Source organism: Bombina bombina, chromosome 4 (assembly GCF_027579735.1).
Source record: "Bombina bombina isolate aBomBom1 chromosome 4, aBomBom1.pri, whole genome shotgun sequence".
NCBI lineage: Eukaryota > Metazoa > Chordata > Amphibia > Anura > Bombinatoridae > Bombina > Bombina bombina.
In genome coordinates, this window is record NC_069502.1 from 30,363,445 (window position 1) to 30,390,571 (window position 27,127).

At 41.0% G+C, this 27,127-nt stretch overlaps 1 protein-coding gene across 1 annotated transcript in view; it reads right to left on the reverse strand.

The window, feature by feature from the left end:
• The window catches only part of ZNF512 (zinc finger protein 512), a 139,794-nt gene that overhangs the window by 18,482 nt on the left and 94,185 nt on the right, over positions 1-27,127 (reverse strand). Inside the window, exons 8-9 of the mRNA XM_053710981.1 lie at positions 26,427-26,528; positions 26,196-26,258 (exon numbers count right to left, since the gene is read on the reverse strand). Coding sequence (XP_053566956.1) covers positions 26,196-26,258; positions 26,427-26,528 — 165 coding nt within the window. The remainder of the gene's footprint in view (positions 1-26,195; positions 26,259-26,426; positions 26,529-27,127) is intronic.

Here is a 27,127-nt window from a genome sequence, read left to right on the forward strand (position 1 = left end):
CGGATGATACTTCTCAGCCAAAAAGAAAGAGGTAGCTGTAGCTTTCTGACCCCTACGCTTTCCAGAATAAACAATGAATAATGAAGATGATTGACAGAAATCCTTAGTTGCCTGTAAGTAAAATTTTAAGGCACGGACCACGTCCAAGTTATGGAACAGACGCTCCTTCTTAGAAGGGTTAGGACACAAGGAAGGAACAACAATTTCCTGATTAATATTCTTATTCGAAACAACCTTAGGAAGAAAACCAGGTTTGGTACGTAAAACCACCTTATCAGAATGAAATATGAGATAAGGCGAATCACACTGTAATGCTGAAAGCTCAGAAACTCTTCGAGCAGAAGAAATAGCAACCAAAAACAGAACTTTCCAAGATAACAGTTTAATATCTATGGAATGCATAGATTCAAACGAACTCCTTGAAGAACTTGAACTAAATTCAAACTCCAGGGAGGAGTAATTGGTCTAAATACAGGCTTAATTCTAGATAGAGCCTGACAAAAAGACTCACTAACGTTTAGCAAATGTACCAGATGTTCAAACAGAATTGACAAAGCTGAAATTTGTCCCTTTAAGGAACTCGCTGATAACCCTTTCTCCAATCCTTCTTGGAGAAAAGACAGAATCCTAGGACTCCTAACTTTACTCCATGAGTAACCCTTGGATTCACACCAATAAAGATATTTACGCCATAGCTTATGATAGATCTTTCTAGTGACAGGCTTTCTAGCCTGTATCAAAGTATTGATAACCGAATCAGAGAATCCTCGCTTCGATAAAATCAAGCATTCAATCTCCACGCAGTCAGCTGCAGAGTAATTAGATTTGGATGTTGGAAAGGACCTTGAATGAGAAGGTCCGGTCTCAATGGAAGTTTCCACGGTGGCAGAGAGGACATGTCCACTAGATCCGCATACCAAGTCCTGCGTGGCCACGCAGGCGCTATCAGGATTACTGAGGCTCTCTCCTGTTTGATTTGAGCAATCATGCATGGGAGGAGAGGAAACGGTGGAAACACATAAGCTAGGCTGAACAACCAAGGCACTGCCAAGGCATCTATCAGTTCGGCCTGAGGATCCCTTGACCGGGATCCGTATCTTGGAAGCTTGGCATTCTGTCGGGATGCCATCAAATCCAATTCCGGTCTGCCCCATCTGAGAATCAATGAGGCAAAAACCTCCAGGTGAAGTTCCCACTCCCTCGGATGAAATGTATGTCGACTTAGAAAATCTGCTTCCCAGTTCTCTACTCCTGGGATGTAGATCGCTGACAGATGACAAGAGTGGGCCTCCGCCCAACTGATTATCTTGTATACCTCTATCATCGCTAAGGAACTCCTTGTTCCCCCCTGATGATTGACATATGCTACAGTCATGATGTTGTCCGACTGGAATCTGATTAATTTGGCCGAAGCCAACTGAGGCCACGCCTGAAGTGCATTGAATATTGCTCTCAGTTCCAGAATATTGATTGGAAGAAGAGACTCCACTTGAGTCCAAACACCCTGAGCCTTCAGGGAGTTCCAAACTGCACCCCAGCCCAGAAGGCTGGCATCTGTTGTCACTGTCACCCACGAGGGTCTGCGGAAACAGGTTCCTTCGGACAGCTGATCCGGCGACAACCACCAAAGAAGAGAGTTTCTGGTCTCTTGATCCAGTTTTATCTGAGGAGATAAATCCGCATAATCCCCATTCCACTGTCCTAGCATGCACAGCTGCAGTGGTCTGAGATAAAAGCGAGCAAACGGAATGATGTTCATTGCCGCTACCATTAATCCAATTACCTCCATACACTGAGCCACTGATGGCCGAGGAATGGACTGAAGTGCTCGGCAAGTATTTAGAATCTTTGATTTTCTGACCTCCGTAAGAAATATTTTCATGGCTACAGAGTCTATCAGAGTTCCCAAGAAAGGAACCCTTGTCTGTGGGACAAGTGAACTTTTCTCGATGTTCACCTTCCAACCGTGAGTTCTCAGTAAAGACAACACTGTGTCCGTGTGAGATTTTGTCAGATGATATGTTGACGCCTGGATCAGAAAATCGTCCAGATAAGGCGCCACTGCTATGCTTTGCGGTCTGAGAACCGCCAATAGAGACCCTAAAACCTTCGTGAAGTTTCCGGGTGCTGTGGCCAACCCGAAGGGAAGAGCCACGAACTGATAATGTTTGTCCAAGAAGGCAAACCTTAGAAACTGATGATGATCCTTGTGGATAGGAATATGAAGGTAAGCATCCTTCAATTCCACGGTAGTCATATATTGACCCTCCTGGATCATTGGTAAAATTGTTTGTATAGTTTCCATCTTGAATGATGGAACTCTAAGAAACTTGTTTAGACACTTGAGGTCTAAGATGGGTCTGAAAGTTCCATCTTTTTTAGGAACCACAAAAAGATTTGAGTAGAACCCCTGTCCTTGTTCCAATTTTGGAACTGGACAAATTACTCCCATGGTAAAAAACAGAATTTATGCTTACCGGATAAATTTCTTTCTCTTGTGATTTATCGAGTCCACGGATTCATCCATACTTGTGGGATATTCTCCTTCCCTACATGAAGTGGCAGAGAGATCACCCACAGCAGAGCTGTCTATATAGCTCCTCCCTTAGCTCCACCCCCCAGTCATTCGACCGAAGGCTAGGAAGAAAAAGGAGAAACTATAGGGTGCAGTGGTGACTGAAGTTTTTTAAATAAAAATATACTACCTGTCTTAAATAGACAGGGCGGGCCATGGACTCGATACATCACAAGAGAAAGAAATTTATCAAGTAAGCATAAATTCTGTTTTCTCTTGTAAGATGTATCGAGTCCACGGATTCATCTATACTTGTGGGATACCAATACCAAAGCTTTAGGACACGGATGAAGGGAGGGACAAATTGGGTCCGATCGGTGTGACCCCACTCTACAAAAGTTGGCATACAGCATCACGTCCTGCGCATGGGAGACGGATGATAGCCTCAGAACCCTAACTCCTTCATTAAAGGAAGAAGGGCTAATGATGTCGGAAGCAGGAGGAGCGCCCAATTGCCCTATCCTCATGGAACCTACTGCGGAGCCGTCTCTGGATCTTGGGGAGGGCGCACTGATACCCTTGCTGTTTCCCCCAGTGATTGCCTCATTCTTAAATCCCGTAACAAGAGGGGTAGAGAAGGCTACCTACAAAACTTCTAATTCTGCAATGGCGGCAAAAGTTTCCATCAGCTGGCAGTGCATATGTGCTATAGAAGACGGAAATGTGCATATTCACCAAGCTGGTGAAATTGGAACTGCGCCTGCACGACAGGTCGATAACCATGAAACTGGGATGCTTGATGCCGTTGTGAATATGGTAGAAAAAAAAAGACACCACAACGCAGACTTGCAGTCATCATTTTGCTGTTGGTCCCATAAGGAACACCGTTGGTGGAAGCAGTGTGGAAACCATTCAGCTACAGGTGTCGGCTGATTTACACCCTCTTTACTCAACGGCATGGATCTCTAGCTACAACAAGATTAGTTAAAGGGACACTGAACCCAAATTTTTTCTTTCGTGATTCAGATAGAGCATGTAATTTTAAGCAAGTTTCTAATAAACTCCTATTATCAATTATTCTTCTTTCACTTGCTATCTTTATTTGAAAAAGAAGGCATCTAAGCTTCTTTTTTGCTTCAGACCTCTGGACAGCACTTTTTTATTGGTGGATGAATTTATCCACCAATCAGCAAGAATATCCCAGGTTATTCACCAAAAATGGGCTGGCATCTAAACTTATATTCTTGCATTTCAAATAAAGATATCAAGAGAAGGAAGAAAATTTGATAATATGATTAAATTAGAAAGTTGTTTAAAATTGTATGCTCTATCTGAATCACAAAAGAAAAAATTTGGATTCAGTGTCCCTTTAACCTAATTAAACATCCTCAGTATGGTTTATCTCATTAATTAGTATTTCCTGGAGCCTGCATGTGTTTATTTTTTTTTGTGTATCCATACTTATTCAAGTCTGTAGTGGTACCACATTAAAATACACCATTTTGCTAACTCTTGTGAAGTTTTAGCTAATACGCCCCTGAATATCTAACTGCCCTGAGCATACTGGATAAAAGGCAGTGTTGTGCTGCACAAATCGCTATTCTCCACATAGACTTTAAACTGAGCCCATATTCGATGTAACTGCACTGGACAGCTTATATTGTCACTGTTTCCTTGTTTGTTTAATATTGTTACTCTTTTGCGTCATCCTAAAATTGTCTTTATCAGTCATATGTTTGGAAGCTATAATGTCTTAGCAAAGCTATTGTCTACTACAGCCCCAAACATGGGACTCTGTCTTAGGTTCACATGCATACCTATCTTGTCTTATATTTTATCTATATTCCTTTTTAGCGGAATGTTACGCAGATAAGTACCATGAGTCGACACAGCTTTAAATCTGCCTAGCATAATACTTTAATAATAACTGGAGGCATTACTATAAGTCCTGTTTGGTTACAGGAGCTGGATAAAATGTAATTCTGTCTATTTTATCATGGGAGGATCTGCTTTCCATACATAAATAAATTGGTGCATAATCCTGATGAAGTTTAATTTCGCTGGTTAAGAATGTTAGTTATAGAACTTTAGTTTACAATATTGCTATGTCAAACAGAGGGTATATGTTGAATCTTACTGAGTGTTTGTGATGCTTTTGTAGTTTGTAACACTTGCATTGGCAGTTTATTATCATATCTTATACATAAAAATCTACACAAGGACCTACCTGTTTTTTTCATAAAAGCAAGACTCCCTTTTACACTCTGTCAAATATCCTACCTAGCGCTCCCTGAGTATCACATTTATTACTTTCTCATCACACTCAATAATAATACAAACCGGCTATTTCTCTGTGATAGGTGTACAATACATCTTGTGGTGGTATGGGGTGATATTGCTCAGTATTAAAATCTATTTCTGGCCCTGTTGGCTGATTATTCTGTTTTATTTTGTTTAGTATTGTTTTAATCCTGTTATCATGGCTGTTCCAAAGGAATTCTCAGACATTCCCTGTAATAGTCTATGACAGCCATTATATAGGCAGCCATTGTAGGATTTATGATCTGTTTTTTCTTTTTCTGTGCCTATTCTACAATATGCTTGTTCTGATTCATCACTGTAAAGTTTGACTTCATATAATGACCATGCATAGGGAATAGTCTCTGTATCCAAACTATGGCATCACTCGCTCAGCTAGTGGGCCTTGAGTTGTTGTAGACTAACCCCACTACAAAACATCTAGTTTTCCCCGAATACTACTACTGGTTGGGACGGTTATGAGGACAGTGATGCTTTACTTTATAGCTTTGTGTTATGTTATTTGTTTTGTTGTGTGTTATGTTATTTGTTTTGTTGTGTGTTATGTTATTTGTTTTGTTGTGTGTTATGTTATTTGTTTTGTTGTGTGTTATGTTATTTGTTGTGTTGTGTGTTACGTTATTTGTTGTGTTGTGTGTTATGTTATTTGTTTTGTTGTGTGTTATGTTATTTGTTTTGTTGTGTGTTATGTTATTTGTTGTGTGTTATGTTATTTGTTTTGTTGTGTGTTATGTTATTTGTTTTGTTGTGTGTTATGTTATTTGTTTTGTTGTGTGTTATGTTATTTGTTTTGTGTTATGTTATTTGTTTTGTTGTGTGTTATGTTATTTTTTTTGTTATTTTATTTGTTTTGTTGTGTGTTGTTATTTGTTTTGTTGTGTGTTATGTTATTTGTTTTGTTATGTTATTTGTTTTGTTGTGTGTTGTTATTTGTTTTGTTGTGTGTTGTTATTTGTTTTGTTGTGTGTTATTTGTTTTGTTGTGTGTTATGTTATTTGTTTTGTTGTGTGTTATGTTATTTGTTTTTTTATGTGTTACTGTATTATTAAAAAATTGAGAGGCACGGGTGCAATATGAGATGATATTCAACTAATTTTGCTATAACCCTCAATGCATGAATTACTCCATACTATAACAATGCCCTAGTTTCAAACTGGTAGATTTTGTATGTATTATGCTTTATGAAAAGCAGCTGCCATGTCTCTTTGTATTTCCTGATGGCAACGGTGCCACTACTGACAATGTATTAATATTCAACACATTGTGCTCATTCCATGCTATGAATTGTAATGTTGCTATAACTCTACCTGTCAATGTGAATACTTAATTCATTGTACCTGTGTTTCTTCAATAAAAATAATTAAAAATAAATAGTAGTACAGTCCCAAGAGGGAATCAGGATTACTATTCTCTAGAATATAATACAGATAGTATATTGAATAGGAAAAGACCTCAAGAGCAAAAATCTTAAAATCCAGATTTGAAAAAGATTAATAACATAGTTAATAGGACTCCTAGGGCTCGATCCGATATACGGCGCAGGTTTCGGCGCAAGCGTGGAAACCTGCGCCCGCCCGTAGTTTGACCTTGCACATCAAGCTATCACATATACGGCGCCGACAGTTGCTAAAGTGCCGTAAGTCGGACAAACTAGCGATGTCCAGAAATAATCGTAAGTACAAATTTATGGAGTCGCCAGTGACTTACGGCACTTTAGCAACTGTCGCCGCCTAAAAAAAACTAACTAAAGTATAAAATCTCCCGTAACTGTCTAACACGACTCCCAAAAATAGCCCGACACGTATACCCCTATATCCGCAATCCCCCCTCGCACTCCTAACAATAAATGTATTAACCCCTAAACCGCCGCTCCCGGACCCCACCGCCACCTATATTATATGTATTAACCCCTAATCTGAGCCCCCTACACCGCCGCCACCTATATTATATGTATTACCCCCTAATCTGAGCCCCCTACACCGCCGCCACCTATTTTATATGTATTACCCCCTAATCTGAGCCCCCTACACCGACGCCACCTATATTAATATATTACCCCTAATATGATCCCCCTACACCGCCGCCACCTATATTAAATTTATTAACCCCTAATCTAATCCCCCTACACCGGCGCCACCTATATTAAATATATTAACCCCTAAACCTAAGTCTAACCCTAACACCCCCTAACTTAATTATTTAAATAAATCTAAATAATATTAATATTATTAACTAAATTATTCCTATTTAAAACTAAATACTTACCTATAAAATAAACCCTAAGATAGCTACAATATAATTAATAATTACATTGTAGCTATTTTAGGGTTTATATTTATTTTACAGGTAACTTTGTATTTATTTTAACTAGGTACAATAGCTATTAAATAGTTAATAACTATTTAATAGCTACCTAGTTAAACTAATTACAAAATTACCTGTAAAATAAATCCTAACCTAAGTTACAATTAAACCTAACACTACACTATCAATAAATTAATTAAATAAACTACAATTATCTAAACTAAAATACAATTAAATAAACTAAACTATATTACAAAAAAAAACAAAACACTAAATTACAAAAAATAAAAAAAAAGATTACAAGAATTTTAAGCTAATTACACCTAATCTAAGCCACCTAATAAAATAAAAAAGCCCCCCAAAATAATAAAATTTCCCTACCCTAAACTAAATTACAAAAGTAATCAGCTCTATTACCAGCCTCTATTACCAGCCCTTAAAAGGGCCTTTTGCTGGGCATTGCCCCAAAGTAATCAGCTCTTTTATCTGTAAAAAAAAAAGAACAACCCCCCCCATTACAACCCACCACCCACACACCCCTACTCTAAAACCCACCCGATCCCCCCTTAAAAAAAAACCTAAGTCTAACCCCCAAGTGGTCCTTACCTGTCCTGAAGACCGGCGGAGAAGGTCCTGTTCCAGGCGGAGCGGAGGAGTTGAAGACCGATGACCGGGGAGCTGAAGACCGTCCACTCTGGAACTGAAGACCGGCGATGCTGGAACTGAAGATCGGCAACGCTGGAACTGAAGACCGGAGCCATGGAGCGTGGGGGATCCTCTTCATACGATCTCCGTACACTGAATATGAATTCAAGGTACGCGATTAAAAATGGCGTCCCTTGAATTCCTATTGGCTGATTTGAGCCTTCAAATTCAAATCAGTCAAATCGGATGAGAGCTACTGTAATTCTATTGGCTGATTTGAATAGCCAATAGAATAAGAGCTAATGTAATTCTATTGGCTGATTTGAATAGCCAATAGAATTACAGTTGCTCTTAAAAGCGCTTATCACAGAAGAAATCATAAAAATCAAGCACAAACTTACTTCACCACCTCCATAGGAGGCAAAGTTTATACAACTGAGTTGTGGGAGGTGTATTTATAGGATTTAAAGAGATATCAGAGCGCCAACTGTAGAAGGCAGGGTCCACAATAAACTATAACCAAATTTCCAGGTTGGCTTCAAAAAGTGTTTATTACAACACAAACAGAACAGTAGTAATTGATTACTTAAACTTCAATGTCTGTGTGTCTTACAATACAGTTAGAACAATTACATTAAAACCCAATATTGTTGCTAAACTTGGCATATAAAATTTATTATAAAATCACAATCCTTTGGGTTTTCAGGATGTTAGAATAAAATCAAATAAAACAATTTTAGTTTCCCTCATGGATCCATGTTAACAGTCTTAAGTTTATATTAACCATACACTGGAACAGTTAGAAATCAATATAAGGCTTGTTTCAGGTTGTTGATCTCAACCCCCTTGATAAACTCTTGGATGAGGTAACCTTTTCAGGTCAGGTTGGTTTTATTGAACAATATACAGGCTTACATTAGCTGCCATCAATCGTCGGCAATCAAGGTAAGATGAATAAAATCCCCTTGGTGAAGGAACCTACACAAAACAATTTAAAAGTCTGCTTCCAACCTATTAAAAATATGTATATATATAAAAACCTTGTCTGATAAGTGCCCTAAAACGTAATATACAGACTTCCTACTAAAACGTGATACACAAACTATTTTTCAAAAGCTGAGTAAAACAAATATTTGGTGATAAAAGAGTTAGTGGAAAAAATAATAATCACAGTGAGAAACACTTGCAGCAAATTACTCGTGGTGAAAAAACAGTTGCAATAAAATCTGATGATAGATCTTTGCTTGGTGCTCAATCCCAATAAAAACAATAACAGTGAGTGCCAATCTTCAATCAAAAAATAAAGATGAAACAATAAAGATAGAAAATGTAAAAAATGTCACCAATGAATAAATAAATATACTTCTTGAAATGTCAGATGTCCAAAACTAGATTGGGATTGAGCACCAAGCAAAGATCTATCATCAGATTTTATTGCAACTGTTTTTTCACCACGAGTAATTTGCTGCAAGTGTTTCTCACTGTGATTATTATTTTTTCCACTAACTCTTTTATCACCAAATATTTGTTTTACTCAGCTTTTGAAAAATAGTTTGTGTATCACGTTTTAGTAGGAAGTCTGTATATTACGTTTTAGGGCACTTATCAGACAAGGTTTTTATATATATACATATTTTTAATAGGTTGGAAGCAGACTTTTAAATTGTTTTGTGTAGGTTCCTTCACCAAGGGGATTTTATTCATCTTACCTTGATTGCCGACGATTGATGGCAGCTAATGTAAGCCTGTATATTGTTCAATAAAACCAACCTGACCTGAAAAGGTTACCTCATCCAAGAGTTTATCAAGGGGGTTGAGATCAACAACCTGAAACAAGCCTTATATTGATTTCTAACTGTTCCAGTGTATGGTTAATATAAACTTAAGACTGTTAACATGGATCCATGAGGGAAACTAAAATTGTTTTATTTGATTTTATTCTAACATCCTGAAAACCCAAAGGATTGTGATTTTATAATAAATTTTATATGCCAAGTTTAGCAACAATATTGGGTTTTAATGTAATTGTTCTAACTGTATTGTAAGACACACAGACATTGAAGTTTAAGTAATCAATTACTACTGTTCTGTTTGTGTTGTAATAAACACTTTTTGAAGCCAACCTGGAAATTTGGTTATAGTTTATTGTGGACCCTGCCTTCTACAGTTGGCGCTCTGATATCTCTTTAAATCCTGACATATTCCTGTTGACCACTAGGGGTCAACCCATCTGAGCTAAGGGTCTTTTTTCAGCAGGCGCTTGGTGAATTGATTTAAGTTGGGAGGTGTATTTATAGGCATTTGAGGTTTGGGAAACTTTGCCCCCTTCTGGTAGGAATGTATATCCCATATGTCACTAGCTCATAGACTTGCCAATTACATGAAAGAAAGACTAACTACTATAGAGGTGGGAGGGGTTATATAGAGCGCTTGGGAATCTTTTTTATGAAAGCAATATATATTTAATAATATAAATTAAAAAAAATTCTATGGGAAGAACATTGGAATGTTATATATGTGTATCGCAATTTACGTTGCGAGGTTTAGGTCTAGCGCGGTGTCGTGTTAGAGTACATGCAAACCTACTTCTCTTCTGATACTAATCACTCCTCATACCCTAAACATTCTCTAATTTTAACTCTAACCTCTAATCACCCGCACCGCCCACTTTCATCTGCTTAAAGCGCTTAAGACCTGGGAGACTACTTTTTAACAAATCACATAATATCCGAAAACACTATCCCCACACAAGCCTGCAATATTTTATTTCCACCCCTGGTCAACCCCTCTGCCACTCTCTGCATCTTCCCCCCAGCCACTAAGAAAGAAGTAGGTATCTTATTGTCTTCCTCATGCCTCACAACCTGCCCGCTCTGCCCTATCCCTTTATATCTAATACCTTTCCTGTCTTCCACCCTCACTCCTGTCATGAACCTGCCGCTTCCGCTTCGCTTGAGTCTGCCACCTCCGCTTCTCCGGCAATTACCATGGCCGCGTGGGGTTGTGTGGCATGCGTCGGTGATGTCATTGCCGCATGCCACTCTATATCTACTGTTTGTGTACCTGTACGTCCTCCCTGGAATTAACCTCTGCCTATTTAAAGCCCATCCGTCTAATCTTTCTTGCCCAATTATAGGTTGTGCCCTGTGTACTCTGTTTTGCTATTTCAATATACATTGGACTACCTGCCTGTTGCTGAACTCTGCTTAGCTCTGTGACCTTCTCTTTGCTTAACTATTTGGTACTCAGAAAGATTGGACTGCCTGCCTAAATAGAAATATCCATTTAAAATAAAAAATTCTTTCTTGACACAGTGAGTCCACGGATCATCTCTAATTACTATTAGGATTATCAAAGAGCACTACAGCAAAGCTGTTAAATATCACCTCGCTTCTCTCCAACCCCAGTCATTCGACCGAAGTAAAAGAGAGAAAGGAAGTAACAAGGTGCAGAGGTGCCTGAGGTTTGTAACACAAAACACTGTCTAAGAAAACAGGGCGGGCCGTGGACTCACTGTGTCAAGAAATAAATACATTTATCACGTAAGCATAAATTTAGTTTTCTTTCTAATGACACAGTGAATCCACGGATCATCTCTAATTACTATTGGGAATCAATACCCAAGCTAGAGGACACAGATGATAAGGGAGGGACAAGATAGGGAACCTAAACGGAAGGCACCACTGCTTGAAGAACCTTTCTCCCAAAAGAAGCCTCAGCCGAGGCAAACGTGTCAAATTCATAGAATTTTGAAAAAGTTTGTAGAGGACCGAGTTTTAGCCTTGCAGATCTGTTCCACAGAAGCTTCATTTTTGAATGCCCAGGAAGAGGAAACAGCCCTTGAATGAGCCGTGACTCTCTCAGCAGGCTGGTGTCCATTGTCACAAACACCCAGGTGGGTCTGCGAAAGCATGTTCCCTGGGAGAGATGCTCCTGAGACAACCACCAAGGAAGAGAATCTCCTGTTGCCTGATCCAGCTGTAATCACGGGGACAGATCCGCATAATCCCTGTTCCACTGCCTGATCATGCATAACTGCAGAGGTCTGAGGTGGAAACGGGCAAACGGAATGATGTCCATGGCAGCTACCATCAGACCGATCACCTCCCTACATTGAGCCACTGACTGCCAAGGAGAGGACTGAAGGGCCAGACAAGAGTCGAAGTTCTTTGATTTTCTCACATCCGTCAGAAAAATTTTCATTGATAGGGAATCTATTATTGTTCCCAAGAACATCGCCCTTGTAGCTGGAATTAAGGAACTCTTTCCCAAATTCACCTTCTAACCGTCAGAACGCAGGAAGGATAACATCTCCGTGTGGGAGTTCGCTTGTTAAAAGGATGGAGCTTGAACCAGAATGTTATCCAGATAAGGCGCCACTGTAATGCCCCGCAACCGGAGCACCGCCAACACGGATCCCAGGACCTTTGAAAAAATTCTGGGAGCTGTGGCAAGACCGAATGGAAGAGCCACAAACTGGAACTGTTTGTCTAGAAATGCGAACCTCAGAAACTTGTAATGATCCCTGTGGATGGGAACATGCAGGTACGCATCCTTTAAATCTACTGTTGTCATGAATTGACCCTCCTTAACCAAGAGAAGAATGGAACGAATAGTTTCCATCTTGAAGGACGGTACTCTGAGAAACTTGTTTAGACTTTTGAGGTCTAAAATTGGTATGAAGACTCCTTTTTTGGGAACCACAAACAGATTGGAGTAAAAACCCAGACACTGTTCCTGCAGTGGAAAAGGAACTATCACTCCCATGTCACAGACGTCTCGGACACAGTGTAAGAAGGCCTCTCTTTATCTGGTCTACAGATAATCTTGAAATCAGAAACCTGCCCCTGGGAGGAAAGGTCTTGAACTCTAGTTTGTATCCCTGGGACACGATGTCCACTGCACTGGGATCCTGAACATCCTGAACCCAGGCCTGAGCAAAGAAGGAAAGTCTGCCCCCCACAAGATCTAGTGCCGGATCGGGGGCAGACCCTTCATGCAGACTTTGAGTCAGCAATGGGCTTCTTAGCTTGCTTCCCCTTGTTCCAAGAGTGGTTGGTCCTCCAGGAAGGCTTGGATTGATCTTGCTTGGCAGAGGGAGAGGAAGGTTTACCCTTGAAGTTTCAAAAGGAACGAAAATTACTCTGACGTCCCTTTTGTTTATTCCTCTTATCCTGAGGGAGGAAATGACAATTTCCCCCTGTAATGTCGGAAATAATTTCAGCTAAGCCCGGCCCAAACAAGGTTTTGCCCTTGTAGGGAATAGCCAAAAGCTTAGACTTAGATGAAACATCCTCAGACCAGGATTTCAACCATAAGGCTCTGCGGGCAAAACCAGAAATATTGACTCCCAGCTTAAAAAACGTGTAAGGAAACATCCATAATAAAAGAATTGGCCAATTAAGGGCCTTAATCCTGTCCTGGATCTCCTTCAGGGGAGTGTCCATCTGAATAGAATCAGACAACGCATCAAACCAGTATTCCGCCGCACTAGTGAGGGTAGCAATACACACCGCAGGTAGCCACTGTAAATCCTGGTGAACATACATCTTTTTGAGCAACCCCTCCAACTTCTTATCCATAGGATCCTTAAAAGAACAACTGTCCTCTACAGGAATAGTGGTTCTCTTAGCCTAAGTGGAAATTGCCCCTTCCACCTTAGGAACCGTCTGCCAAGACTCCTTGATAGAGTCAGCAATAGGGAACATCTTCTTAAAAAACAGAATTTATGCTTACCTGATAAATTACTTTCTCCAACGGTGTGTCCGGTCCACGGCGTCATCCTTACTTGTGGGAATATCTCTTCCCCAACAGGAAATGGCAAAGAGTCCCAGCAAAAGCTGGCCATATAGTCCCTCCTAGGCTCCGCCCACCCCAGTCATTCGACCGACGGACAGGAGGAAAAAACAGGAGAAACTATAGGGTGCCGTGGTGACTGTAGTTAGAGAAAATAATTCATCAAACCTGATTAAAAAACCAGGGCAGGCCGTGGACCGGACACACCGTTGGAGAAAGTAATTTATCAGGTAAGCATAAATTCTGTTTTCTCCAACATTGGTGTGTCCGGTCCACGGCGTCATCCTTACTTGTGGGAACCAATACCAAAGCTTTAGGACACGGATGAAGGGAGGGAGCAAATCAGGTTACCTAAACAGAAGGCACCACGGCTTGCAAAACCTTTCTCCCAAAAATAGCCTCCGAAGAAGCAAAAGTATCAAATTTGTAAAATTTGGCAAAAGTGTGCAGTGAAGACCAAGTCTCTGCCTTACATATCTGATCAACAGAAGCCTCGTTCTTGAAGGCCCATGTGGAAGCCACAGCCCTAGTAGAGTGAGCTGTGATTCTTTCAGGAGGCTGCCGTCCGGCAGTCTCGTAAGCCAATCGGATGATGCTTTTAAGCCAAAAGGAGAGAGAGGTAGAAGTCGCTTTTTGACCTCTGCTTTTACCAGAATAGACGACAGAGAAGATGTTTGTCTGAACTCTTTTGTAGCTTCTAAATAGAATTTTAGAGCACGGACTACGTCTAAATTGTGTAACAAACGTTCCTTCTTTTAAACTGGATTCGGACACAAAGAAAGTACAACTCCGAAGAAGCAAAAGTATCAAATTTGTAAAATTTGGCAAAAGTGTGCAGTGAAGACCAAGTCTCTGCCTTACATATCTGATCAACAGAAGCCTCGTTCTTGAAGGCCCATGTGGAAGCCACAGCCCTAGTAGAGTGAGCTGTGATTCTTTCAGGAGGCTGCCGTCCGGCAGTCTCGTAAGCCAATCGGATGATGCTTTTAAGCCAAAAGGAGAGAGAGGTAGAAGTCGCTTTTTGACCTCTGCTTTTACCAGAATAGACGACAAACAGAGAAGATGTTTGTCTGAACTCTTTTGTAGCTTCTAAATAGAATTTTAGAGCACGGACTACGTCTAAATTGTGTAACAAACGTTCCTTCTTTTAAACTGGATTCGGACACAAAGAAAGTACAACTATCTCCTGGTTAATATTTTTGTTGGAAACAACCTTTGGAAGAAAACCAGGCTTAGTACGCAAAACAACCTTATCTGAATGGAACACCAGATAGTGCGGAGAACACTGCAAAGCAGATAACTCAGAAACTCTTCTAGCAGAAGAAATAGCAACCAAAAACAAAACTTTCCAAGATAACAACTTAATATCTATGGAATGTAAAGGTTCAAACGGAACCCCTTGAAGAACTAAAAGAACTAGATTTAAACTCCAGGGAGGAGTCAAAGGCCTGTAAACAGGCTTGATCCTAACCAGAGCCTGAACAAATGTTTGAACATCTGGCACAGCTGCCAGTCGTTTGTGTAGTAAGACAGATAACGCAGAAATCTGTCCCTTTAGAGAACTCGCTGACAATCCTTTATCCAAACCTTCTTGTAGAAAAGAAAGGAACTTTGATCTTATTCCATAGGAATCCCTTGGATTCACACCAGCAGATATATCTTTTCCATATTTTATGGTAAATTTTTCTAGTTACCGGTTTTCTGGCTTGAACCAGAGTATCTATCACAGAATCTGAAAACCCCCGCTTTGATAAAATCAAGCGTTCAATTTCCAAGCCGTCAGCTGGAGGGAGACCAGATTTGGATGTTCGAATGGACCCTGTACAAGAAGGTCCTGTCTCAAAGGTAGCTTCCATGGTGGAACCGATGACATATTCACCAGGTCTGCATACCAATTCCTGCGTGGCCATGCAGGAGCTATCAAGATTACCGAGGCCCTCTCCTGCTTGATCCTGGCTACCAGCCTGGGAATGAGAGGAAACGGTGGAAACACATAAGCTAGGTTGAAGGTCCAAGGCGCTACTAGTGCATCCACTAGAGTCGCCTTGGGATCCCTGGATCTGGACCCGTAGCAAGGAACCTTGAAGTTCTGACGAGACGCCATCAGATCCATGTCTGGAATGCCCCATAAATGGGTTAATTGGGCAAAGATCTCCGGGTGAAGTTCCCACTCCCCCGGATGGAATGTCTGACGACTCAGATAATCCGCCTCCCAGTTTTCCACTCCTGGGATGTGGATCGCAGATAGGTGGCAGGAGTGATCCTCCGCCCATTCTATTATTTTGGTCACTTCTCTCATCGCCAGGGAACTCCTTGTTCCCCCCTGATGATTGATATAAGCAACAGTCGTCATGTTGTCTGATTGGAATCTTATAAATCTGGCCTTTGCTAGTTGAGGCCAAGCCCTGAGAGCATTGAATATCGCTCTCAGTTCCAGAATGTTTATCGGGAGAAGAGACTCTTCCCGTGACCAAAATCCCTGAGCTTTCAGCGATTCCCAGACCGCGCCCCAGCCTGCTAGACTGGCGTCGGTCGTGACGATGACCCACTCTGGTCTGCGGAAGCTCATTCCCTGGGACAGGTGGTCCAGGGTTAGCCACCAACGGAGTGAGTCTCTGGTTTTCTGATCTACTTGAATCACTGGAGACAAGTCTGTATAGTCCCCATTCCACTGTTTCAGCATGCACAGTTGTAATGGTCTTAGATGAATTTGTGCAAAAGGAACTATGTCCATTGCTGCAACCATCAACCCTACTACTTCCATGCACTGAGCTACAGAAGGACGTGGAATAGAATGAAGAACTTGACAAGCGTTTAGAAGTTTTGACTTTCTGACTTCTGTCAGGAAAATCCTCATTTCTAAAGAATCTATTATTGTTCACAAGAAGGGAACTCTTGTCGACGGAGACAGGGAACTCTTTTCTATGTTCACCTTCCATCCGTGAGATCTGAGAAAGGCCAGAATGATGTCCGTGTGAGCCTTTGCCTTTGAGAGAGACGACGCCTGTATTAGAATGTCGTCCAAGTAAGGAACTACTGCAATGCCCCTTGGTCTTAGAACCGCTAGAAGGGACCCGAGTACCTTTGTGAAAATCCTTGGAGCAGTGGCTAACCCGAATGGGAGGGCCACAAACTGGTAATGTTTGTCCAGAAAGGCGAACCTTAGGAACTGATGATGATCCTTGTGGATAGGAATATGTAGATACGCATCCTTGAGATCCACGGTAGTCATAAATTGACCTTCCTGGATTGTAGGTAGAATCGTTCGTATGGTCTCCATTTTGAACGATGAAACCCTGAGAAATTTGTTTAGGATCTTTAAATCCAGAATTGGTCTGAAAGTTCCCTCTTTTTTGGGAACTACAGATTTGAGTAAAAACCCATTCCCTGTTCCGCCGTTGGAACTGGGTGTATCACTCCCATTTTTAACAGGTCTTCTACACAATGTAAAAATGCCTGTCTCTTTATTTGGTTTGAGGATAAGTGAGACATGTGGAACCTTCCCCTTGGGGTTAGTTCCTTGAATTCCAGAAGATAACCCTGGGAGACTATTTCTAGTGCCCAGGGATCCTGAACATCTCTTGCCTGAGCGAAGAGAGAGAGTCTGCCCCCTACTAGATCCGGTCCCGGATCGGGGGCTACTCCTTCATGCTGTCTTGTTAGCAGCAGCAGGCTTCTTGGCCTGCTTACACTTGTTCCAGCCTTGCATCGGTTTCCAGGCTGGTTTGGTTTGGGAAGCATTACCCTCTTGTTTAGAGGATGCGGAATTAGAGGCCGGTCCATTCCTGAAATTGCGAAAGGAACGAAAATTAGACTTATTCTTGGCTTTGAAAGGCCTATCTTGTGGGAGGGCATGGCCCTTTCCCCCAGTGATGTCTGAGATAATCTCTTTCAATTCTGGCCCAAAGAGAGTTTTACCCTTGAAGGGGATATTAAGCAATTTGGTCTTGGAAGATACATCCGCTGACCAAGACTTTAGCCAAAGCGCTCTGCGCGCCACAATAGCAGACCCTGAATTTTTCGCCGCTAATCTAGCTAATTGCAAAGCGGCATCTAAAATAAAAGAATTAGCCAACTTAAGTGCGTGAACTCTGTCCATAACCTCCTCATACGGAGTCTCTCTACTGAGCGACTTTTCTAGTTCCTCGAACCAGAACCACGCTGCTGTAGTGACAGGAACAATGCACGAAATGGGTTGCAGAAGGTAACCTTGCTGTACAAAAATCTTTTTAAGCAAACCCTCCAATGTTTTATCCATATGATCTTGGAAAGCACAATTATCCTCTATAGGAATAGTAGTGCGCTTGTTTAGAGTAGAAACTGCCCCCTCGACCTTAGGGACTATCTGCTATAAGTCCTTTCTGGGGTCGACCATAGGAAATAATTTCTTAAATATAGGAGGGGGGACAAAAGGTATGCCGGGCTTCTCCCACTCCTTATTCACTATGTCCGCCACCCGCTTGGGTATAGGAAAAGCGTCAGGGTGCACCGGAACCTCTAGGAACTTGTCCATCTTGCATAATTTTTCTGGGATGACCAGGTTGTCACAATCATCCAGAGTAGATAACACCTCCTTAAGCAGTGCGCAAAGATGCTCTAATTTAAATTTAAATGTCACAACATCAGGTTCAGCTTGTTGAGAAATTTTTCCTGAATCTGAAATTTCCCCATCTGACAAAACCTCCCTCATGGCCCCTTCAGATTGGTGTGAGGGTATGACAGAGCAATTATCATCAGCGCCCTCCTGCTCTTCAGTGTTTAAAACAGAGCAATCGCGCTTTCTAAGATATGTAGGCATTTTGGATAAAATATTTGCTATGGAGTTATCCATTACTGCCGTCAATTGTTGCATAGTAATAAGCATTGGCGCGCTAGAAGTACTAGGAGCCTCCTGCGTGGGCAAAACTGGCGTAGACACAGAAGAAGATGATGTAGAACTATGTCTACTCCCTTCATCTGATGAAACATCTTGGGCAATTTTACTATCTGTGGCATCAATGTCCTTACTTTGTTTGGACGCTATGGCACAATTATCACACAATTTTGAAGGGGGAGACACATTGACTTTCATACATATAGAACATAGCTTATCTGAAGGTACAGACATGTTAAACAGGCTTAAACTTGTCTATAAAGCACAAAAAACGTTTTAAAACAAAACCGTTACTGTCTCTTTAAATTTTAAACAGAGCACACTTTATTACTGAATATGTGAAAAAGTATGAAGGAATTGTTCAAAAATTACCATCTTTTCACCACAGTGTCTTAAAGCATTAAAAGTATTGCACACCAAATTTCAGAGCTTTAACCCTTAAATTAAAGAAACCGGAGCCGGTTACAGTTTTAACCCCTCTACAGTCCCAGCTACAGCCTTTGCTGCGACTTTACCAAACCCAGGGGGGAATACGATACCAAATGAAGCCTTCTAGGAACCTTTCCAACTACTTTCAGATCCACACACATGCATCTGCATGTCTTGCTCTCAAAAGTAACTGCGCAGTAATGGCGCGAAAATGAGGCTCAGCCTACAACTGGGAAGGCCCTTCCTGACTGGAAAGGTGTCTAACTCAGTGCCTGACGTTAAAAAAAAAACGTTCCCCAAGCTTATAAGTGTGAATTTCTAGCATAAACATGTATAAAATGCTCAAATAAAGCAATCGATTTTGCCTATAAAAGTGTCTACCAGTTTTACAGCCCATATAAAGCCCTTTATTCTGTTTGAGACTAAGAAAAATGGCTTACCGGTCCCTATAAGGGGAAATGACAGCCTTCCAGCATTACACAGTCTTGTTAGAAATATGGCTAGTCATACCTTAAGCAGAAAGTCTGCTAACTGTTTCCCCCAACTGAAGTTACTTCATCTCAACAGTCCTATGTGGAAACAGCAAACGATTTTAGTTACTTCTGCTAAAATCATCTTCCTCTCACAAACAGAACTCTTCATCTTTTTCTGTTTCAGAGTAAATAGTACATACCAGCACTATTTTAAAATAACAAACTCTTGATAGTAGAATAAAAAACTACAACTAAACACCACATACTCTTAACCATCTCCGTGGAGATGTTGCCTGTGCAACGGCAAAGAGAATGACTGGGGTGGGCGGAGCCTAGGAGGGACTATATGGCCAGCTTTTGCTGGGACTCTTTGCCATTTCCTGTTGGGGAAGAGATATTCCCACAAGTAAGGATGACGCCGTGGACCGGACACACCAATGTTGGAGAAATAGGGGATGGAGAAAAAGGGATACCAGGTCACTCCCATTCCCTTGCAATAATTTCTGTAGCCCGATCAGGTACAGGAAAAAAAACCCACCATGGAAGGTACATCAAAATACTTGTTTAGCTTACTTGACTTCTTAGGATTGACTACGACCATAGTGTCCGAGTCGACCAAGGTAGCCAAAACCTCCTTGAGTAACAAACGGAGGTGTTCAAGCTTAAACCTGAAGGATACAACTTCAGTATCAGCAGAAGGAACTACAGTGTCTGAGATTTCACCCTCAGATGCTACCGAAGTATCTTCCTCCTCAGATCTCTGGGAGGGAACATTTGGAATAGCCACGACTGTATCAGAAACCTTACTCACTGAGGCCTAGATTTGGAGTTTGGCGGTAAAAGGGCTGTTAACGCTCCGCGGGCTTTTTTCTGGCCGCACCATAAAATTAACTCTGGTATCGAGAGTTCAAACAAATGCTGCGTTAGGCTCCAAAAAAGGAGCGTAGAGCATTTTTACCGCAAATGCAACTCTCGATACCAGAGTTGCTTACGGACGAGGCCAGCCTCAAAAACGTGCTCGTGCACGATTCCCCCATAGGAAACAATGGGACTGTTTGAGCTGAAAAAAAACCTAACACCTGCAAAAAAGCAGCGTTCAGCTCCTAACGCAGCCCCATTGTTTCCTATGGGGAAACACTTCCTACGTCTGCACCTAACACTCTAACATGTACCCCGAGTCTAAACACCCCTAACCTTACACTTATTAACCCCTAATCTGCCGCCCCCGCTATCGCTGACCCCTGCATATTTTTTTTAACCCCTAATCTGTCGCTCCGTAAACCGCCGCAACCTACGTTATCCCTATGTACCCCTAATCTGCTGCCCTAACATCGCCGACCCCTATATTATATTTATTAACCCCTAATCTGCCCCCCTCAACGTCGCCGACACCTGCCTACACTTATTAACCCCTAATCTGCCGAGCAGACCTGAGCGCTACTATAATAAAGTTATTAACCCCTAATCCACCTCACTAACCCTATCATAAATAGTATTAACCCCTAATCTGCCCTCCCTAACATCGCCGACACCTACCTTCAATTATTAACCCCTAATCTGCCGAGCGGAGCTCACCGCTATTCTAATAAATGCATTAACCCCTAACGCTAAGTCTAACCCTAACACTAACACCCCCCTAACTTAAATATAATTTACATCTAACGAAATTAATTAACTCTTATTAAATAAATGATTCCTATTTAAAGCTAAATACTTACCTGTAAAATAAATCCTAATATAGCTACAATATAAATTATAATTACATTGTAGCTATTTTAGGATTAATATTTATTTTACAGGCAACTTTGTAATTATTTTAACCAGGTACAATAGCTATTAAATAGTTAAGAACTATTTAATAGTTACCTAGTTAAAATAATAACAAATTTACCTGTAAAATAAATCCTAACCTAAGATATAATTAAACCTAACACTACCCTATCAATAAAATAATTAAATAAACTACCTACAATTACCTACAATTAACCTAACACTACACTATCAATAAATTAATTAAACACAATTGCTACAAATAAATACAATTAAATAAACTAGCTAAAGTACAAAAAATAAAAAAGAACTAAGTTACAAAAAATAAAAAAATATTTACAAACATAAGAAAAATATTACAACAATTTTAAACTAATTACACCTACTCTAAGCCCCCTAATAAAATAACAAAGCCCCCCAAAATAAAAAATTCCCTACCCTATTCTAAATTAAAAAAGTTACAAGCTCTTTTACCTTACCAGCCCTGAACAGGGCCCTTTGCGGGGCATGCACCAAGAATTTCAGCTCTTTTGCCTGTAAAAGAATAAATACAATACCCCCCCCCCCAACATTACAACCCACCACCCACATACCCCTAATCTAACCCAAACCCCCCTTAAATAAACCTAACACTAAGCCCCTGAAGATCTTCCTACCTTGTCTTCACCATACCAGGTTCACCGATCCGTCCTGGCTCCAACATCTTCATCCAACCCAAGCGGGGGTTGGCGATCCATCATCCGGTGCTGAAGAGGTCCAGAAGAGGCTCCAAAGTCTTCCTCCTATCCGGCAAGAAGAGGACATCCGGACCGGCAAACATCTTCTCCAAGCGGCATCTTCGATCTTCTTCCATCCGGTGCGGAGCGGGTCCATCTTGAAGCAGGCGACGCGGATCCATCCTCTTCTTCCGTTGTCTCCCGACTAATGACGGTTCCTTTAAGGGACGTCATCCAAGATGGCGTCCCTCGAATTCCGATTGGCTGATAGGATTCTATCAGCCAATCGGAATTAAGGTAGGAATTTTCTGATTGGCTGATGGAATCAGCCAATCAGAATCAAGTTCAATCCGATTGGCTGATCCAATCAGCCAATCAGATTGAGCTCGCATTCTATTGGCTGTTCCGATCAGCCAATAGAATGCGAGCTCAATCTGATTGGCTGATTGGATCAGCCAATCGGATTGAACTTGATTCTGATTGGCTGATTCCATCAGCCAATCAGAAAATTCCTACCTTAATTCCGATTGGCTGATAGAATCCTATCAGCCAATCGGAATTCGAGGGACGCCATCTTGGATGACGTCCCTTAAAGGAACCGTCATTAGTCGGGAGACAACGGAAGAAGAGGATGGATCCGCGTCGCCTGCTTCAAGATGGACCCGCTCCGCACCGGATGGAAGAAGATCGAAGATGCCGCTTGGAGAAGATGTTTGCCGGTCCGGATGTCCTCTTCTTGCCGGATAGGAGGAAGACTTTGGAGCCTCTTCTGGACCTCTTCAGCACCGGATGATGGATCGCCAACCCCCGCTTGGGTTGGTTGAAGATGTTGGAGCCAGGACGGATCGGTGAACCTGGTATGGTGAAGACAAGGTAGGAAGATCTTCAGGGGCTTAGTGTTAGGTTTATTTAAGGGGGGTTTGGGTTAGATTAGGGGTATGTGGGTGGTGGGTTGTAATGTTGGGGGGGGGGGTATTGTATTTATTCTTTTATAGGCAAAAGAGCTGAAATTCTTGGGGCATGCCCCGCAAAGGGCCCTGTTCAGGGCTGGTAAGGTAAAAGAGCTTGTAACTTTTTTAATTTAGAATAGGGTAGGGAATTTTTTATTTTGGGGGGCTTTGTTATTTTATTAGGGGGCTTAGAGTAGGTGTAATTAGTTTAAAATTGTTGTAATGTTTTTCTTATGTTTGTAAATATTTTTTTATTTTTTGTAACTTAGTTCTTTTTTATTTTTTGTACTTTAGCTAGTTTATTTAATTGTATTTATTTGTAGCAATTGTGTTTAATTAATTTATTGATAGTGTAGTGTTAGGTTAATTGTAGGTAATTGTAGGTAGTTTATTTAATTATTTTATTGATAGTATAGTGTTAGGTTTAATTATATCTTAGGTTAGGATTTATTTTACAGGTAAATTTGTTATTATTTTAACTAGGTAACTATTAAATAGTTCTTAACTATTTAATAGCTATTGTACATGGTTAAAATAAATACCAAGTTGCCTGTAAAATAAATATTAATCCTAAAATAGCTATAATATCATTATAATTTATATTGTAGCTATATTAGGATTTATTTTACAGGTAAGTATTTAGCTTTAAATAGGAATCATTTATTTAATAAGAGTTAATTTATTTCGTTAGATGTAAATTATATTTAAGTTAGGGGGGTGTTAGTGTTAGGGTTAGACTTAGCTTTAGGGGTTAATCAATTTATTAGAATAGCGGTGAGCTCCGGTCGTCAGATTAGGGGTTAATAATTGAAGTTAGGTGTCGGCGATGTTAGGGAGGGCAGATTAGGGGGTTAATACTATTTATGATAGGGTTAGTGAGGCGGATTAGGGGTTAATAACTTTATTATAGTAGCGGTGCGGTCCGCTCGGCAGATTAGGGGTTAATAAGTGTAGGCAGGTGTCGGCGACGTTGAGGGGGGCAGATTAGGGGTTAATAAATATAATATAGGGGTCGGCGGTGTTAGGGGTAGCAGATTAGGGGTACATAGGGATAACGTAGGTGGCGGCGCTTTGCGGTCGGAAGATTAGGGGTTAATTATTTTAAGTAGCTGGCGGCGACGTTGTGGGGGGCAGGTTAGGGGTTAATAAATGTAATACCGGGGTCGGCGGGGTTAGGGGCAGCAGATTAGGGGTACATAAGTATAACGTAGGTGGCGGTCGGCAGATTAGGGGTTAAAAATTTTAATCGAGTGTCGGCGATGTGGGGGGAGCTCGGTTTAGGGGTACATAGGTAGTTTATGGGTGTTAGTGTACTTTAGGTTACAGTAGTTAAGAGCTTTATGAACCGGCGTTAGCCAGAAAGCTCTTAACTCCTGCTATTTTCAGGCGGCTGGAGTTTTGTCGTTAGAGCTCTAACGCTCACTTCAGAAACGACTCTAAATACCAGCGTTAGAAAGATCCCATTGAAAAGATAGGCTACGCAAATGGCGTAGGGGGATCTGCGGTATGGAAAAGTCGCGGCTGAAAAGTGAGCGTTAGACCCTTTAATCACTGACTCCAAATACCAGCGGGCGGCCAAAACCAGCGTTAGGAGCCTCTAACGCTGGTTTTGACGGCTACCGCCGAACTCCAAATCTAGGCCTGAGTCTTTACATTTCCTCTTGCGTTTTCCCTGCAGAATGGGAAAGGCAGACAGTGCCTCAGATACCGCAGAAGACATGAGGGTAGCGATGTTGTGCAACGTGACTCCACGGGCACTGCATGTGTGGACGATAAATTGTGGGACACTTGAGGAGAAAGCTGCGGCATATCTTGAACATTGTCAGGAGACCCCTGAAAAAAGTCTTTCCCTGTAATTTAAAGTTCTCTCATACATGAGGAACAGAAAGGGATTGGTGATTAAACGTTAGCATTAAAACATAAAGAACAGGAAACATTTTGCATGACCTCTTGGTCCATCTTTACTCACAACTGATCAAATTCTAATTAAATAAATTTATATATTAGGAAGAAATTAACACCCAAAAAAAACGTTACTGTCTCTTTAAATGTTAAACCGTAACTGTTTTATTCTTACTGCAAGAAAATAATAAACAGACTGTCACAAACACTCCGGACAACCTCTACACCTCAGCTTAGCTTTGCTGAGGTGCCTACCTTCCGTGCTGACACCGGACTGTATATCCTGCTTAGTAGAAGTCCGGACTCAAATTATATCCCAGTAAACGCAGTCCGGAAACCGTAGCACTGCTTACAAGGCTGCAGTGATGCTGTCTCTCCTCTGGAACACAGGAAGTGAAAAGGAAAAAGGCGCGTAACAGAAACATGCCGCCTCAGCTAGCCCCGTCCATCGTGGGCGTATCAAAATTAACCTTCCGGTCGGCAAAATGTACTCTAAAGTAAAGCCACCGGGAGTAAGTGAAACACACACCACACATTGAGCCAGTGCTCAATGCCGTTACTGCCATTTTAACATTATCCCCAGCTCTTTAGGAGAATGTCTCTTGTGTTCAAATGATAATAAAGTGCCATAGTTTTCCTGCCTATGTCCCAGAAAAATAATATCAGCACTTACCCCTTGCTCTTAACGTAGGCAAAGAGAATGACTGGGGTTGGAGGGAAAGGAGGTGATATTTAACAGCTTTATTGTAGTGCTCTTTGCCGCCTCCTGCTGGGCAGGAGTGATAATCCCAAAAGTAATTAGAGATGATCCGTGGACTCACCGTGTCATTAGAAAGAAATATTAATAATTCCTGTAGAGTTATTGCACGAGCGATATGTGTTAGGCTTTTTTTTTTTTGCATTCTCAATTGAAGTCTATGGGGAGAAGCGAACGTGGTTGCAATATCCGAAGTAAAAATTATTTTTACTTTCAACTTGTAATACAGTGGCTTACCTGTTTGTGCAGAAAGATCACTTCTGGTGGTATTGGCGTTCTAGCGAAAGCTCTAAAAAGCACGCCACTTGTAATCTGTCCCCTATCCAGGTTACATGCACTAGTTATAACATCATAAAATAATGTCACCTTTAAAGGGACATGAAAAACACATTTTTTGTTTCTTGATTCAGGTAGAACATGTGATTTTAATCAACTTTCCAATTCACTTCTGTTATCTAATTTGTATTATTCTCTTAGTATCCTGTGATAAAGCATATATCGGTAGGGTGAAGGACAGACTGTATAAGGTCACAGCCATTAATAGACAAATCGCCATAATCTCCTCCATTAGGTGTATAAGGTCACAGCCATTAGTATATCCTCTACTGTGACTAGACATGTACACAAGACACAGAGTAATGAAGTCTTGTATAGAGATGTGAGCCATGATAGACAAATCGCCATAATCTCTTCCTACAACAGTTCTACAGATTAGTTATAACTACTAAGCCCATTTATTTACCTACCTGTGCACAAGAGCCCAGGTGCGCTTTCAGTCCTGAGATACTGCTGTACACAGAGGAACATCCCTAAAAATGAGATGAACAGTATATTAGACAATAAGACATAACACTAAGCCTGTGGGACATAGACAGGAGGAGACTTGGGTTCAGGTCTGTAGAAGAGACTGGGGCTAGATTACAAAGTGCAGCAATTCTCCGCTATATCTAAGGATTATTTCTCAGTTATATTCTCACCTGGTTTGGGCAGCGAATCTTTCGATTCCTTTTCATGTCAGAACGCCACTTGCGTAGGACTTCTGGGCTGAAGCTCGGTAGCCCCGGACGGGAATACTTGAGCTACAGAACAGATATAAAGTTACTGGACTCGGACATAGAAATAACCTACCCTGCAGAGGTAGAACTACTTAGCACATTTCTCATACAATAAAGAAATATAACGCTGACTAGATTTTTTTCAATGTTACATTACATATCGACCTAACAAAACAAAAAAAGAGGCAGAATGCAATTAGACAACGCGACAAAAATAATTCTACAATAATCTTATACTTGTAAAAGTTAGCAGTTTTTTTTTTACTGGCCATTCTTACTGTGCACATTCATATTAAGCATAAGCACATAGAAAATTACCCAGCACCCCCCCACGGGCCCTGGGTACAAAGTGCATATGCGGGTATGCTTATTCAAACAGTAATAGCTTTTACTAGAAGCGTTCTACACAGATTAACTGAAAAATGTTTCTAATCAAAACTGAAATGTGCTTGTGTGCGTTTCATTTTGGACTGTTATTTCCTTTTATGGTTTGTCTCTTCAAATCCAGACCCCCAACAAGAGACCTGGTACAAATTCCCATAGCAGGATTTCAAAATCCGTAATTATTCCAAATTCTAGACTTTTTCATTAATATTTGCTTTAAAATATAAAATTATTACAAA